Source organism: Rhipicephalus microplus, chromosome X (genome assembly GCF_043290135.1).
Source record: "Rhipicephalus microplus isolate Deutch F79 chromosome X, USDA_Rmic, whole genome shotgun sequence".
Taxonomy (NCBI): domain Eukaryota; kingdom Metazoa; phylum Arthropoda; class Arachnida; order Ixodida; family Ixodidae; genus Rhipicephalus; species Rhipicephalus microplus.
In genome coordinates, this window is record NC_134710.1 from 226,906,466 (window position 1) to 226,923,012 (window position 16,547).

The 16,547-nt window shown below is 44.7% G+C and overlaps 1 protein-coding gene across 3 annotated transcripts in view; it reads left to right on the forward strand.

Moving 5' to 3' along the window:
- LOC119187446 (synaptotagmin-15) overlaps positions 1 to 16,547 on the forward strand; it is a 149,756-nt gene that overhangs the window by 101,677 nt on the left and 31,532 nt on the right. For all 3 annotated transcript variants that reach the window (XM_075878722.1, XM_075878721.1, XM_075878723.1), the window contains exon 3: positions 13,153 to 13,383. In XM_075878722.1, the coding sequence (XP_075734837.1) occupies positions 13,153 to 13,383 (231 nt within the window). The remainder of the gene's footprint in view (positions 1 to 13,152; positions 13,384 to 16,547) is intronic.

A 16,547-nucleotide genomic window follows, 5' to 3' on the forward strand; every position in this document is an offset into this window, starting at 1 on the left:
CACTCTAAAATACGGCGCGCCGTTGCAGCTTTGTCGGGGAAAACGCTTTTTGCCGTTCCCCCTTGGGATCTGTCCTTGCGTTCCTATTAGCGTACAGTGACAAAATCAGGCTCTAATTTGGCCATCTGTCACTTAATAAATTTTTATCGCTGTTTATATCTGCGGCCCTTCCTGAGAGCTTTTGTGATTGCGGACCTCGCCTTGCATTGTCACCCTGTCACCATGTCGGCTTTGGCTTCGTCTGCTTCATGCTAAACTGTGAAAACCATCGCACACCAGCTCCCTCTAGCAACCCCCAAAACAACGTGTACGACGGGAACTACCTGCATTCATAAACCTTCTCATTAGTTCAGTTTTCTGAAAGTTTTTGCGCCTATAAATATAGGTGTTGTGCGTGTCCCAGAGAGCACTGGGTCATTCACCTTCCTGATTGCGCCAGCCTGACCGATGGGGGCAGGAAAAGATGAGGCATTTGAAACGACACGTACAAAAGCTTCAGCTTTCATCGCCTTGCACTGATGCACGGGTAGTTTCATATTGCGATTATGTTTTCCCCCGGCGGCAAATATATTCATCACGTGCCCCTGCTTTTGCTTCTTAACCTCTCTATAAAAACCTGAAATGCCACAACAAAGTCTGTAGTTTGTGACGCTACTGTAACACATGGCAAGCTTCAACTCACGCTTCTTATACTTCGACTAACTTTGGTGCCAAAGCTGGTGTATGTTATAGTGTATGTAATATCACTCTCTAGAGCGTATCATGTGTTGCGCTGAGCATTGTGTTAACGACTTCGCCTTTTGGACAAAGCTACTAGCTTTCAATTTTCGTCTCCAAATTTCTTCAGCAACTGCCGATAGTGAGTGAAATAAATAGTGACCAAATATCAGTTCGACCAGTTCCACCTCCAAAAGAACTCAGTTCAACCTGAAAAGCAATGAAGCAATGTCGTCTTCAACCGACTCTGCCATGTCACGCAGCTGTAAAACACTTGGGGTAATCGTGACGCAATGACTAGCGTGCACTCTGATTATTTGTTTTCTTATGGAAACAAGCCCTTGGTGCACATCAAGTGTCAAATTTTATGCTAAATGAAAGGCGTTACAAATTGTTAAAAGTATACTGCATGTTTTGTGTGTGCTCAGACTTTTGTTCTTGCAGTTATAGGAAGAAGGTTTTCATAAGTTAGTGTTTTATTTCTGTTTTTTTTTAATTTAGAACATCTGAGATTGCGGAAAATGCCACAGGCACTGAAACTGGCATCAGCATGACACTTTTCGCAAGAAAAAATGGTGTGGCGAAGTCAGTTAGGTGTTCCTATGTGATGTATGAAAGCTCATTAGTGCCCCAAATTACTGGCGTTCGCTCTCCAACATCTGTCACCGCAGATGTCACACACGCTTCTACGAGCATAATTGTTGTGATTACTTCTAATGACGAGATTCTTAGATGAATATAATATGACTAAGTGTGTGCTTTAGTGGTGCGTCATGTTCTGTGCACTAGGAAAAAAAACGGCGGTACAATGATTAAAGAAAAAGCCAAAAACGAGGCTATAGGCGTCAGCCAGTCTTTTACTTCCATCGACAAACGGGAAATGTTCTGTTTTCATATCGAAAGGAAAGAAATGTCAGTGCTAGTTACCGTGGTTGTTACTCAAACAGTGCTTAGATCGGTGACGTTTAGGACCGAAGTATTTATTAACAATGTTGTCGTTAGTCGCAGTTCACCTGAAAAAACGTCTGCATTCAGTGTTCACAAAATCTTGTTTCCATATGCCATGGAGAAAAGCGTCCGTAACCAGTGTGATCACTGGAAGACAGAGTGTTTTCCCACCACTTTTTGGTTTCTGATTTTGAGCGTTTGCTAAAGACAGTAAAAAGTAGTTCTCAGTATACTAACCAACCACGAACCTCTCAGTGTGAGCGGACGCTTTTTGCTGTCATTCTTTATGTTCATTCTATTTCACATACACTAAAGAAAGTCGGGGGGGGGGCGGTATAGGATTGACGTGGTTTTTTTTCAGGTGGAGACAAATTGGGTTGCTTATGTGGAAAGATTCAAAGACGCGTGAGGGGAAATACGAGGGTGGTTGATAACGCTTGCTCAACCAAGCAGGTTAAGAACTGCGTGTTCGACCGGTGTAGTTTATAAAATTATTTGTACGTGCGGCAGTTTCTGCGTCGGACAGACTGGCAGATGTGTGAATATCAGGCTGCGAGAGCACGAAAATTTTTTAAAGGGTGGGGTTTCGTCTCAACTCGCCTGCCATTGCCGTGAGTGCGGTTGCACTCCTTCTTTTGAGCGGACCTCATGTATCCATCGCCATCATAATCAATGTACACATAACATTGTTGAGGCTTACCACACGACGAAGTGTGTTAGCAATTGCGTTAGCTAGCAGTCTGTTGCTTCAACAAAACAAGTAATTTGTTTCATTGATCGCATGCCAGCTTGCATGGTGCATGGTTTTCTGTATACATACACCATATATGCTTTCTTTCAAATGAATTTTAAGCTGTTAGACCAGCACTTGTCCTGTTTTATTTTCTTGCGTGTTTCGTTTTGTGCGCTTCCCGCTATGAAACGTTATCTTGCCTCTATGGTTATTGCGTACTACAGCTAAGCGCAAAGTGGTGCGATAGACTCCCGCCCACATTTTCGAGAGGGCGATAATTGTCTAAACTAGAGCGCGATGAAATGAAACCGGTAGTTGCCGCGTCGCGATTTCCCAAGACTCGCGAATGCCTTGGGGCACCAGAAAACAATTAGGAGAAGATTCTGAAGCCTTCGTATCATGATATAAGTCTGCCTATATTGCCTCTAGAAAAATGTCCTGGCACTGTATTTGTGTTTAAAAGTGCAGCCGACGCTAAAAAGTATCAATGAAAAAAGCTTTAGTTGTCGTTTTTTTGCGCCTAATGAAAGACAGAATCCCGAAGAGCTATACGAAATGTATGGCGATTCACATGTGCACCATGAAAAAGTAATTACAATATGTTTTTAAAAGCAAGTTATGGTACCCTAAATGCAGCCGTGAGGATTTTGTAACGGATCTTATACGCTCTAACGGTTTTCACACACTTCAAATGAGGTGCAAAATATCCCGACTGAAGTTCCTCCATTCTTTGTTAAATCGTTAATTTTTATAGATCCCAGTTCTTACATAACCCTTTCTGAGACTAGGAAAACCCGTCATTCTCATCCCCTCACACTCTCCCCTTATGTTGCCAGATCTAAACTCTTTAAATATTCTTTTTTTCCCCGCACCATAGAGGAATGGAACCTAATACCTATTAATCATCTGGACTCGATTGAATTAATACAGAATTACTTCTTCACTATTTCCTAATTATATTTTATTTAGACTTGTTTTTTATTGTTACCCCATTTGTTTATGATATTGAATTGTGCTTTGTAGATGTATTTATGTTGTACCCTGCCCCTCCTGTATGGGCCACATGGTCTGCAGTATTTTGTAAATAAAATAAAAATAATGACACAATTCACGGTATGAGCTTCTCGTCACGTGCTTGTGCAAGATGCCAGGACGGTTCCCCTGCCGCTCCGCATATATATATATATATATATATATATATATATATATATATATATATATATATATATATATATATATATATATATATATATATATATATATATATATATATATATATATATATATATATATATATATATATATATATATATATATATATATATATATATATATATATATATATACGCATACATACATACATAAGGGAAAGATGTGTATACCTAAGGGCTCATTTTTTCATAATATAATGAGATCTATCAGACACTATAGCCAAGAAATATATAGGGGAAGTTATTAGAACCAATGTAATGTAAATAAAAAGAAAGAAAAGTGGGTGAAAAAAATTACTTGCCGTGAGCAGGAATCTAACCTACGACTTTCGAATAACGCGTTCGATGCCGTAACCACTGAGCTATCACGGCGGCTGTCCCTCCAGGCACTTTGGTGGGTATTATATGTGAATTTAAACGTGGGAGTGTCAGTCAGCGCCATCTGAAGCCAAAGCGGCGAGTGTGAAACACCCTTTTATGAGCCTATGTGGCGTCATGTGGCACACGAACTTATTACGAGTGGGCAGCTGACCAATAGTCCCTTGTATACAACCTAACGGCACCAAGTCTGCCAGTACGACACCCTCGTTAATGAATAAGTGGAAGAAGTGTATGTCTAAAGGCTCGTTTTGCCGTGTTTTGATACAATATTAATGAGATCTAACAAACAATAATGCCAAGGAATGTATAAGGGAAGTTATTAGAACCAATGTAATGTAAATAAGAAGAAAGAAAAGTGGGTGAAAAAATAACTTGCCATGAGCAGGAATCGAACCTACGACCTTCAAATATATATTTATTGCTACGATACTGAGGGGACGGGTGGAAGAAGCGGGGAACGAGGTGGGCACGAGCGACGGAAGTACGAGCATAGGCCCAAAAAGCTTCGCAACTCTCGTACCGACTGAGGTTGTTTGAAGCTGCTGACTGCAGCGACTTTCTGGGGGTCGGGTCGAACGCCACGCTTGTCCACCAGGTGACCGAGAACGATAGTCTCACGGCTGCCGAAGTGACACTTCTTAGAGTTCAAGGTGAGCTTAGCTTTCTCAAGGCAGGTGAGAACAATCTCTACACGATGGTTGTGCTCATCGAATGTGCGGCGAAAAATTATATAGTCATCCAGGTAGCAAAGACAAACTTCTTACTTTAGTCCACGTAATATAGAGTCCATGAAGCGCTCAAACGTGGCTGGCGCATTGCATAGTCCAAAAGGCTTGACATTGAATTCAAATAGACTACCTGGGATAATGAAGGCCGTTTTCTCTTTGTCATTCGTGCGCATGGGGATTTGCCAATAACCAGATCTCAAATACACCGCGGAGAAGTACGATGTCGAATGTAAACAATCGATGACGTCATCAATCCTGGGAAGTGTGTAGAGATCCTTTTTAGTAACAGAGTTGAGCCGTCTGTAGTCCACGCAGAGTCACCATGTACCATCATTCTTTCTGACAAGAATCACAGGGGCAGCTCAAGGGCTACACAACTCTTGGATGACCCTTTTCTTTAACATCTCTTCTACCTGTTGCGCAATGACCTTGCGCTCCGCAGATGAGACACGGTATGGTTTCTGCCGGATAGGGTGAGCAGATCCTGTGTCAATCCCGTGGCGAGTACGCGACTCGGGTACCCTTATTCGCTCTTCATTCTGTGCGAAGTCAAATATAGTAGCGTGCTTCGCAAGGACTTCGACCAAAGCTTGACGTTTTTCTGATGATAGCGACTTGTTTACCATACTCAGAAAGTTGGCTTCAGTATAGTGCGTTGCACGAATAGGATCTACGCTCACGTCACTTAAAGATGCTATAAAACTGTTCGCATTTTGTTCGAAGGAGGCGAGTCACAATCCGCAGGGTAGCATGACAGGTTCATTTGAATAGTTCGACACCCATAAGGCCAATCGTCTATCACTGATCGACAGAACACAAAGTGGAACGAGGACATTTTTCTTGGCGCAATTGAGAGGAATGGGCTCCACAAGAACATCAAACGTGCCGGCGTCCGAGCCAGAGGCGTCAACACGTACGTTCTTCATTGAGTTGGGCGACAAGACAACATCCTCAATGACGGTGATAGATCCTTTACAGCGCCTGGGATCGTGAGTAAATGCCGATAGCATAATCTCGCTAGCACCGCAATCTACAGTAGCACCGCACTCGCGTAGAAAATCGATCCCCAAGATGATGTCATGGGTGGAGTTGGTCAGGACAGCAAATTCAGCCTCGAACACCTTGTCGCCCAAAGTGACACTAACAACACACACACCGATCGGGCATAGCGTCTCCACGCTCACTGCACGAAATGATGCACAACTGTCCCAGCGAAACATCACTTTATGTCCTAGCCGCAATTTGAAGTTAAGACTCATCACTTAAACGGCTGCTCCAGTATCTATCAAAGCCATCGTAGGAAGTCCATCGATAAGCACGGGGACCTTATTTGCGTCATAAAAACGGGTGGAGGCATAGGTGGATGTAGTGAAAAATTTTCGGCGACCTCACCTCCATTGGCCGCACCACCTAGTTTGCCGGAGGCGGGGAGGTGACGCGTCGACCAGGAGACGGGGAACAGAACCGGCGTGTTGCGGGAGGCGTCAAGCTTCGCTCAGAGGAAGGCGAGTCGTTGCGTGAATTCCGGCGGAAATTGCGTCCCACATGTATATCACTGTGGGTGGTTTGCTGGAAGCCGTCCCCAACGTACGCTTCCCGCATCGAGCGCATACCACCGCGCCAGCGGTTTTGTCGAGAAGCTGATGATCCCTCGTAGTAGCGCTGCTGGGGGCGACGCCTCTGACCACAGAACCGAGCCACATGTCCACGGAGACCGCAGTTATAGCACACAGGGCCTCACGCACGTCGCCAAACCTTCCACGAGGCGCCATGTACCCATGATCGTCCCACGAAGACACCAATGTAAGTGGTTGGCGGGAGGCGTTCTGGAAACCACGGCGATGATGTAGGTTGTCAATGGGGCCTCTGGTGCTCTTGATTGGGGCACATCATATAGCGTGGCATCAACGGCAGCACACATTGCGCCGTATGGAGGGCAGGCGTTGCTAGCATGTGTCCTCGGCGGGTTGACAACATCACGTCGTCCAAGTTCCTCGCGTACGATTTGCCTGATCATCGAGGCAAGATCACAGGATGATGTTGGAGGGACGTCGACACTTGCAACGGTGGTGACGTTGGCAAGTCTACCAAATTTGGGAGTGATGCGCCTAGCCTTCAGGGTCTCGAACGTGTGGCAGTGTTGAATTACGTCCGCTACAGACGCCAAGGTGTCCTTGCCGATGAGGACATTGTATACGTCCTTAGCAACCCCTTTGAGGAGATGCCCAACCTTGTCATCTTCTTTCATGCGTGGGTCTACAGACTTGCACAATTTCAGAATCTCTTCAATATACGTTGTGCATGTTTCACCAGGGACTTGAGCACGCTGCGTCAAAGTTTGCTCAGCGCGCTTCTTCTTCATCAATGGGTCCCCGAAGCAGCTCGCTATTTCTTTCTCAAATGCTTCCTAGGTTGCTATTGTTTCTTCGTGGTTTTCAAACAACACCAAAACCGTCCCTTGAAGAAACAATACGACGTTGGACAACTGGGAGGCCGCATCCCAACAATTGTACTTACTCACACGGTTGAAGTGTTTCAGCCATTCGTCGACATCTTCTCTGACCCTCCCACAGAAGCTTCATGGTACCATGTGTCGAGGCCATGTAACGCCAGAAGAAGAGTGCGTGGTGTCGCCGTCAGCAACCGGATCCATAGAGAGCAGTGGTAGACCAGCCAGTCGGCGGCTTCGGCGTAGTTCTTGGGGTAGCGCTTCCGTGATCGTTCGCCTTGGATCGCTCCGCTGTACCCAGCACCTTCCACCAATCTTGTTAGGTGAGATGCCTTTATTTACGAGAGATGATGAATGCGAGAGTCCAGGGATCTGGTAAATCACCGCTCGGGCCCACCTCGTTCTCCTCTTCTTCCACCAGTCCCCTCAGTATCGTAGCAATATATATATATATATATATATATATATATATATATATATATTTGCACGCGCGCTTTGCGTGCCGATGACAGCCACCACCCATTCAAGGCAATAAAATGTGTCTCTACCGTTCTGTGCCGTGTGCTACGCAGCTTCGCCGCTCATTGACCTTCACAGAATAATTAAATGGCTCATGATTGATCTTTTGTTCATTTTTTGTTAAGAGACTGAATTTTGCCTAGTCTGTTCAGGAGTGTTTGTTTGACCATGCTTCTGTGTTCCCACTTTTCACACCCGTTCCTGAACAAGCGAGATTTGCTCAAAATCACGGCGATTGGAAAGGCCTGTCGAATTTTTATAGAAATTCATTGGCCTGGAAGGAACTATCATGTTACTAACGTAAATACCACATGGCCAAAGGAAACAAATTAGAGATTTGGATGGTTTCTCGACCCTCACTATATTCTGAGCATACTGGAGCAATGGTACCTTAGATACTGCATCATGCCATGGCATCATGGCAGTTCTGTCTTCCATAGGGAAAAAAATAATACGCGGTGGTCGAAGGTGATGAATGTTGTTGGATTAAGGTGCCTTGCACATTAGTTTGTCATTATGGCCATGGGACACCGTACAGTTCAAATGCAAACAGGGTGTTTGTAACGCTCCCTCGCAGTCATAAAGCAAACAAATACGGGAACATCAGTTTTAATGACATCGCGGTTTCCCGTGCCATTTAAAAACAAAGAAGTACAGAGTCGGCTAACAACGTATCTGGAATACACTCACAGGAAGGCATACTTGACATCTCAGGAGATACATACATATACAGAAAGTGACTAACCAGTACATTGCACTGGTAAATCAAGCAGTCGTCCATGATTAGTATGTGGGGTTTAACGTCCGAAAACCACCATATCACTGTAAAAAAAATTACTCTGAGGTCCGAGTAACACGCTTGTCCTCTAGCAACACCCCTCAGAGTACTTTTTGCTCCGGACTTCAGGAGCAAAGTACTCTAAAGCTCCGGATGAGCCATTGCGTGGCACATCCGGAGTATTTTTCACTGATATTTCACTCCGGCCAGCCGGAGTAATTGCGTGGTGCGACTGGAGCATTTTTTTGCCGGCCTTTCGTTCCGGCTGGCCGGAGTGATTACATGGAATCTCCGGAGCATTTTTCGCGGGTTTTTTACTGCGGCTGTCGGGAGCTTTTGCGAAGCACCTCCGGATCGAGTATTTGACAAATGTTCTTACATTGTACGGACCGAATTTCAGTCAGATGCATCATTTTTTTGAAAAGGTATGCTTCTCTCTTTATTTATTCTATGCTGATCGAGTCACGCGTCGGTTAGATAAATTATTTCTCTGTTCTGATGCCAGCACTGCAGAGTTACTGTGTATTTTTTCCTAGAGAGCTCTAGGAGATGAAATTCTAGAAAACACTTGAGTTCTTATTCTTTCATTTTATTCCAAATGAGCTACCATTTATGGTTGATTACCCAGCATTTGGGAAAAGAAGACAAGAAGAAACAAATATGCAAAAAGTCACCGAAAATAAAACACAAGAAGGAAGATCACATGCAATCAACAGCAGTTAAGTTTGAAGCACAGCGCTTCGAAATCAAGACCACAATGCTGCAAAACAATCCACGACAAATGGAGAAAACGTGACCACTGAAAACAACTGTTCGCCATCACCGAATGACCATTCATCAGCTTCGTTGACGGCACAAGGGGTCAGCTGATTTCTTCCTGCATAATTTAGCAAAAACTATCACTCATGAGAACTGGAAGTCATGCGAAAGGCATGAAAACTGAGGACACTGAAGCAACGGGTACTCAGTGAATCCTGCACAGCCTGCGAGTACACGAGAATAACTAGCCTCGTAAACCAACCACACACACACTCTTCCATGTACTTTGGTGTCAGACAGCCGATACGCCATAAAAACGCACCTCCTTGACGCGAACAAAGTTCAAAACTGATGAAAGTTTCCCATATAGTTCTAAATCGATAGCCCTACTCTTGCTGAAACATTCAAAAGCATTCTTCTCACTAAAATGAGCAAACTTTGGTACTCTCGAAGACAACAGTGGGAAAGCCTCTCCCGATAATTTCCTAAGTTTATCAGATATTATTGCTGATATTACACGCGCACTTTAGTTGGTGCTCATCATCATACTTCAAGCAAATTAAACCCTTACAGTGTGTATATTTGTGGCCTCCTTTGCGAAACAATCTTCGAGAGAAGTTGGCACTGTTTTCTTTTTCTTTTTTTTGTTTGTACTGCCCACTCTGTTTTGCTACTGGTTGTAGTGACCTTTTTTCAAAATATAGTTATTGCACGATCATGTATTGCTTCAAAACGAACAGCCTCAGTCACAAAATGAAGAAACGTTCACTACTACGTAACAAAATTAATTAGCAGTAAAATGTACTGATATCACGCCACCTATTTCAACTGCATTTTGATAATATACTGGCAGAAATAAGAGAATGTCTACCAGTTTACTCAACATACACGTCCGTGCAAACGTCCGGAGGTCACGGAAGGTGATGCAAGTTAGGCGTCAAGGCGTGTATGCCAGGATTACAAGCTTTCCCCCCGTTCTGTTGACAGGCCAGCGTTGTTGCACTCGCTCGCTGGATTCCGTGCCAACCGGTTGTGCCCTTGCGATCTCCGACGTCAGCGTAGCTCTGGCCGACTGGGCCCACCCTACGTCATCTCCTGACGCCGACCTCCGACGACAGTGTAGCTATGACCGTCTGGACTTGCTCTACGCCATCTCCTGACGCCGACAAGAGCTCTCGCAAGTGGTGCCCCGTCCTCGGACTCCTGTGACCGTGTTTCCACCTTCCCTATCTCTCCTATCCTCTCGATATGTCGTCGCTCTCTGGCTTACCTCATCTCTTTTCTCCCTATCTACACCTTTATTCCTATCCTTTTAATCCCTCCTCACCCCCATCCCTTGTGAGCTACTGTTGAGGTGTCGCTCCCATTAGCAGACAGTTACGGGACTCACTTTTCTCTTCCTTTCTCTCTCAGAACCACTTTGTGTGTGCGTTGCTGCATTGTCCAGGTCAAAACTATTCTTGTATTTGAGCACTGTCCGTCAGAGAGAGATATAAAGAAGCATTTTAGTAGAGAGACAGGGCACATGAAGGCGAATATTTTTACAATTTTACCTGTGTGGTAGGGAAAATTTAACTCTTGTCTCCACCTTCCCATCTAACAAGAAAAAAAAAAGACTTCATTCAAGGCCATGGCAGCAGGACTGCTGTTGGTGGTTGTGTTAGAAGGAGAAGGCGCCTAATTTCTGCTGTCCGGTAGCAAGCACGGCGTAGCACCTACGGGCGGGGGGACGGGGGATAAGAAAAAGGTTAAAGGTGCGTGTGTGTGTGTGTGTTTTTTTTTGTCCCCTCAGGACTGAAAATTAAAAAAAAAACAGCAGCGTGGCACTACTTTCTCCCATGATGAACACACAAAACTCGGCAAGTTTTTTGAGAAGGTGACCTCTGTTTTCTCTCTGTGACTACTACGTCCCCTCCTACCTACAACGTTAGACCTTTCTAGCCACTATAAGAGAGGTCGACTGTTCTTTTTTTTTTATCCCCTTTTTCATAATAACGTCGAGCGCTCCGCAACCCGTCCTGCCAAGCGACAGTTTTACCTGTTTGCATTTTTTTCGCATATCTTGTCACTGGTCCGGTCCGCTCCTTTCCCCTCTCTTTTTTGCCCTGAAAGCAGGACGATCCCCGAAAATATCTCAGTACCACTTACACAATCAAAATAATTTTTCCACCAAAATGAGTCCGTGTATGCGCTCTAAAAGTCTGTACCAAACATATCGCCCTAGCTAAATCCACTGCATTTATAAATAATAATTATTGATATCAGTTATTCATGTTTAATTAGTTCACCTTAACAATAGATCAAAATCGTGTTGTTTAACACGCAGTGTTAAACCTTGACCTGGCTTTTAATAATATGAAAAGCCGACAAATATTACCTTTATGTTTACTGACAAGACGAAAAAGATTTTTTTTAACAAGTAAGGTTTACTTATAACAGTTATTCACTTCTTATTGAATCAGTCCACAACTACGATATTATTCATTATTGTATATCAAAGCAGCTCTTCAAATATTACAGTGCTGCGATTAAATTGTCACGTTCCTTTCCCCAAATTTTGTTATCACCCCGTTACACTACGTTCAGCGCAAACCGCGCCTACGTGTCCGAAAAGCTTCGAGGATTTAGTAGATTGTTTTTTTTAAGATTACACCCACTTCGTGAGCATTTTAGATTATTATGAAACCTACGTCGCAGCTAACGATAATGCTAGAACATTCGATGGCAAGTGTAGAAATGCCGACGCGCTTCGCCACTTGTCAGTTGATTGACGGCCGACGCTCCGTTCACCGCTATTATGGCAAGACTGTGTTTACCATGCACAACTTCGTCCAAATAAACAGTTTATTATTTTTATGACCCGCAGTCTGCTTCATTCGGCCACGTCATGACTCCGTGACAATAGTACTAAAGTTATGTTACGATTTGTGGAGCATCCACTCGGTCAAAAGGAATGCGCTGGTGATTTCCGGAGCAAACGTGGGAGAATAATCAGGGAATCGGCCCCGTTTTCCTTTGATTTCCTTGGTCCGGCGCCCACGGGGGGAAAACTGTGGAAACCCAATGTATTTGGTCTGGTACAATATGGTTTAAGTGAGGCCACCCGAGCAGAGCGGGCGCATTATTTCCCGATTCCTTCCGGTTGAGTATATTTTTGTTTACAGTGTATGATTATGAGAGACACCGTAGTGGAGGGCTCCGGAAATTTCGACCACCTGCTGGGGTTCTTTAACGTGCACCCAAACCTGAGCACACGGGCCTACAGCATTTCCGCCTACATCGAAAATGCAGCCGCCGCCGCCACCGCCGGAATCAGATCCCGCGACCTGCGGTTCAGCAGCCGAGTACCTTAGCCTTTCAGACCACCACTGCGGGGTAAGCCGCCCACAGAATGGTTAAAAATAGATTCGTGTGTGGACAAGTATTCAGGCCCGTTGTTACTATTTTCAGCGCCTCCTTCAGTGATAACAAAGTTGTCGTTAACAAAACTTCTCAATTTCACTGCGCAGGCTGTTTTAGGTCACGTGTATACAATCAGTTAGCCACACAGCAATGCCCAGCCGAGATAGATGTGGGCTCTCTAAGGTGAGACGTGTTAGCTGTTAGTGACTTCACTTGGTACTGCCTAGTAAGAGCCGAACGCACTTCCTTGACAGCTCCCTGAATGCTACATGTTAAACCAAAGTTGTGGTTCGTATATTCAATCGAATGTCAGGTTAATCTATCGTTTCTCTCTTGCGGTTGTGTGGCCATGTGCTGCACGCGCACTATTCCTGGAATAATAAGTAGATGCTCTTCCTTGCTTTTTGTATACTCCTACGAAATTCTAGACAGAAACAAAATTTGCAAGAATCGAACTTAATAAGGTACTTTCGTGGCGCTGATATTACAGGGCATCTCAAGGCCTAATCGTAGCGTCGTTCGTGCAGGCTGTCGCAGCCTCTGGCCGGTGGGCTGCCCACCAAGTCCGGCGGGCTCGATCTGGGCCCGGCGCCATCGCTGCTGACTCCCGAGTCGTTCGACGTGCAGCCGTCCCAGCTGACCATTACCGAGCCGGTGCAGCCTGTGGCTCGGCCGGGATTTGTCCGCTGGAACTCCTTCTGCTCCCCTTCAGCAGAGGGGCTCGTCGGAAACCTAATGCCCAAGGGTTGCAACGTCGGGTGAGCCCCACCTGCTCTCCAAGGGCCCTTGTTTCTGACGAAAAGTATACTTCCAAATGGTCCACCTATAAAAAAAAAACGGAAGTTATCCACACGATGCTTCTGTGACCAGGATGGAAGCTTGAGACAGATCGTTAGACGCTAGGAAAATTTCGTCTTCTAGAAATTACCTCCGAACAATCACGTTATTTCATATATTTTTCATCCAAGAATAAGTCCAGTGCGTCCCAACTTGTCCAACATGGGTCTATAGCAGGAAGCAGGAGAACATATGCCTGGTCTAGCTAGAAACGGCAACCAACGAAGTTTAAAAAGCGCCCACCACGTTTTCGTTTGAGTCATTGCCGTAGCTATAAGGGGAGCGGATGGAGGTTCACTCTCCAAACTCTTCGTACCCACCCACTCATGCACTTTCTCTCTCTCTCTCTCTCTCTCTCTCTCTCTCTCTCTCTCTCTCTATTTCTCGCACACGCACACACACACACACACACACACGCGCGCGCGCGCGCGCGCGCACGCACGCACACACAACCATCTCCAGTATCCTTGTAAAGTATTGAGGTGACCTTAGTGCCAGCTGAAAACTCGCGTAATCTCATAAAAAGCGTTAATCTGCAACATGCTTGACCAAACATGCACCTTGCGTTCAGCAAAAGTTGCAGTACACATGCACGCGGGTCGAACCACCATCCATTCTAAGTGTGAATGTTAACCTGTGTAAGAACCAGCTGGCCCCACTGAACTGCGCGAAAGGGTAAACAGAATAGAAAGTGGTACATGAATAAGATGTGATAAATATAAAAGTTAGCGAGTATATTTTCGATGATGTATGTTTTCTTAAACGTGCTTTTACTTCTCCCACCTCGTTTTAGTCTATAAATATTGAGCTTCGCAAACTCGAGAATCTCGTAGACATGACGACGTGGAAGGCTAAGGCATTATACGCGCCTAAAAGAGGTATCTATAGCTAACAGTGGTCGTGGTTACAATGCTCAGTTTAGAAGGGCATGTTGGTGGAATGGGTCCCAGGTGAGATACTCTTTATATTGCATTATATATTTCGGACCTCGGCAGAAAAAGTATGATGAACGATCAAACGAACGTGATGGGTCTATTTTCTTGACTCGTAGAACAAAAAATGGCCCCGTATCTGTAAGTTGACAATGTCGTCGAAAGACCATAGTCTTGCGCGTAGAGATAGTGAACAAAACGTTTATTTGATGTTCTGCGCGAGAAAATTGGTGAATTTCATTCTGGAAGTGCTGCGTTAGAGAGTCTCGATCCGTGCAGCGAAGGCTAACGAGCGCATCAAAGCACGTTAGATACGAGCGCCATCTAGTTGTTCTCGACAACGAAGGAAGGCGTGCGCGCCCGCGCAGAAAGATGCGTGCCAGTCTCGGGGGCGATAAGGTGTAGAACGCAAAGCGACGGGCAGGTGCCACCACCTTGTCGTCTTGGCAAAGCGTTGGAAACACTTGCCTTCTTGAGCATCGCGTTGCACTGTCAGCGCAGCGTGGTAAACGATACGGTCCTTAGAATTACTTGCGTGTGCCTTTTCTAGTATTAAGGCACACATCGACGTGTTGTTATGGTGCCTCAGATATGCGCAATAATTGCTTTTGAATTGACGATCGCACAAGTGTGAACGCTGAAACATTAGCAATTTTGGTGGGCGCTGCGGATGGGGTTGGCCGTTTGAGGTACCGTTTGGTCACTTTGGTGTCATAAGGGGGATTGTTACCACGGACAAACAGACAAATTTACAGACCGACAAAAAAGACAGACAGACCAAAATTCTGGCGTCGAAGGTCTCCAAGAAAGATGAAAAAAAGCATTGATTGATTTAGAACCGTATGAGTGGCACCACATACCACTGAAATCGAAATTGGATAGCGTACCTTGTGCACGCCACTAGTTTGTCGTTACTGTACGGAACTACAGGAACACACACAAGACAGGACACTGGGACGATCGCTGACTTCCAACTGACGATTTATTGAGCTGTTAACACCATGGTAGAATTCATTTCGCACTCAACGATTGTCCTTTCGCCCTCGCGTGTGTGTGTTCCTCTGCCACTGTTCGGTAGTTCGAAGTTCTTATCAACTAACTATCGCACGTACCCTTTTATATCAATTATTTTTTGGGAAACTTTCTAGAAACGCTAACAAAAAAAGAATATCCTTTCTCTAAACGTAATTGTTTATTTTGTGTACCCATTTGGTTAATTTTTACCACTCTCGCTCTGATTGGTTGGGTGTCCGCGTGACTTGATTTTAACCAATCGTTCTTAGTGCTGCACGGCTGCGGAACCACTGAGCTAAACCGGGAAATACAAGGGAAGCCGTACGTGCTTTGATGTTATGTAGAATTTGTTACAGGTGTGGGGAATCAGACACTATTAGCAGTATGGATGTGGCAAACAGTGTTTGTCACCATTTAGTCTTAAGTGTATTTGGTCTTAATTCAATACCTGCAGCTTCCCAGCGCCTCGGCAGAGAAGTTATAGTTCGTTGTGCGAAGCAGCTTCATGGTGGGGCTTTCTTGAAACTTTTGCGCAGGAAAACTAAGCACCGGTCAAGTACTGTCTTTGACTTCTTTCGGAGATTCTTTTCTAGGAGGTAAACATTTATATCTATATCTCCTAAGCTCCGACCAGAGAAGCACATTAAACAGTTATGTTTCGTTCCACGCCAACCAGTCAACGTCGTACTGCGCACGGAATCTCCACAAGAGAGGGATGTGCATCGAAAATAGAGCTTGCATTCAGAATGGTTAACTTGGCCCGCTGTAGGCTGCTTATGTAATCTTTATATTTCTCACCGCGAGAAAATCAAGTGCTCTTTGTTTTAGTCTATTTCTTTTTCAAAATCTCGCTTTGTGCATACATTTCAGCATCCAAAATAAGATGGGCATCAAAAATACCACGACAACCAGAAATTATACGCTTTGAGTTCATCAGGTCAAACGTAAGCAAAAATGCACATGCACCTTTTGAGACTTTTCTTTTTTTTTCAGTCTTATTGAGCATGGCATGTAGCAGGGGCAATGTTTTTTTCTAGGTCACCGACTGTACCACAAATACGACAACTTACGTGAATTCACAAAAAGTTATAACGCACCATACGTGAAATATCTTGTTTGTGAAACCGAACATTTTAAAT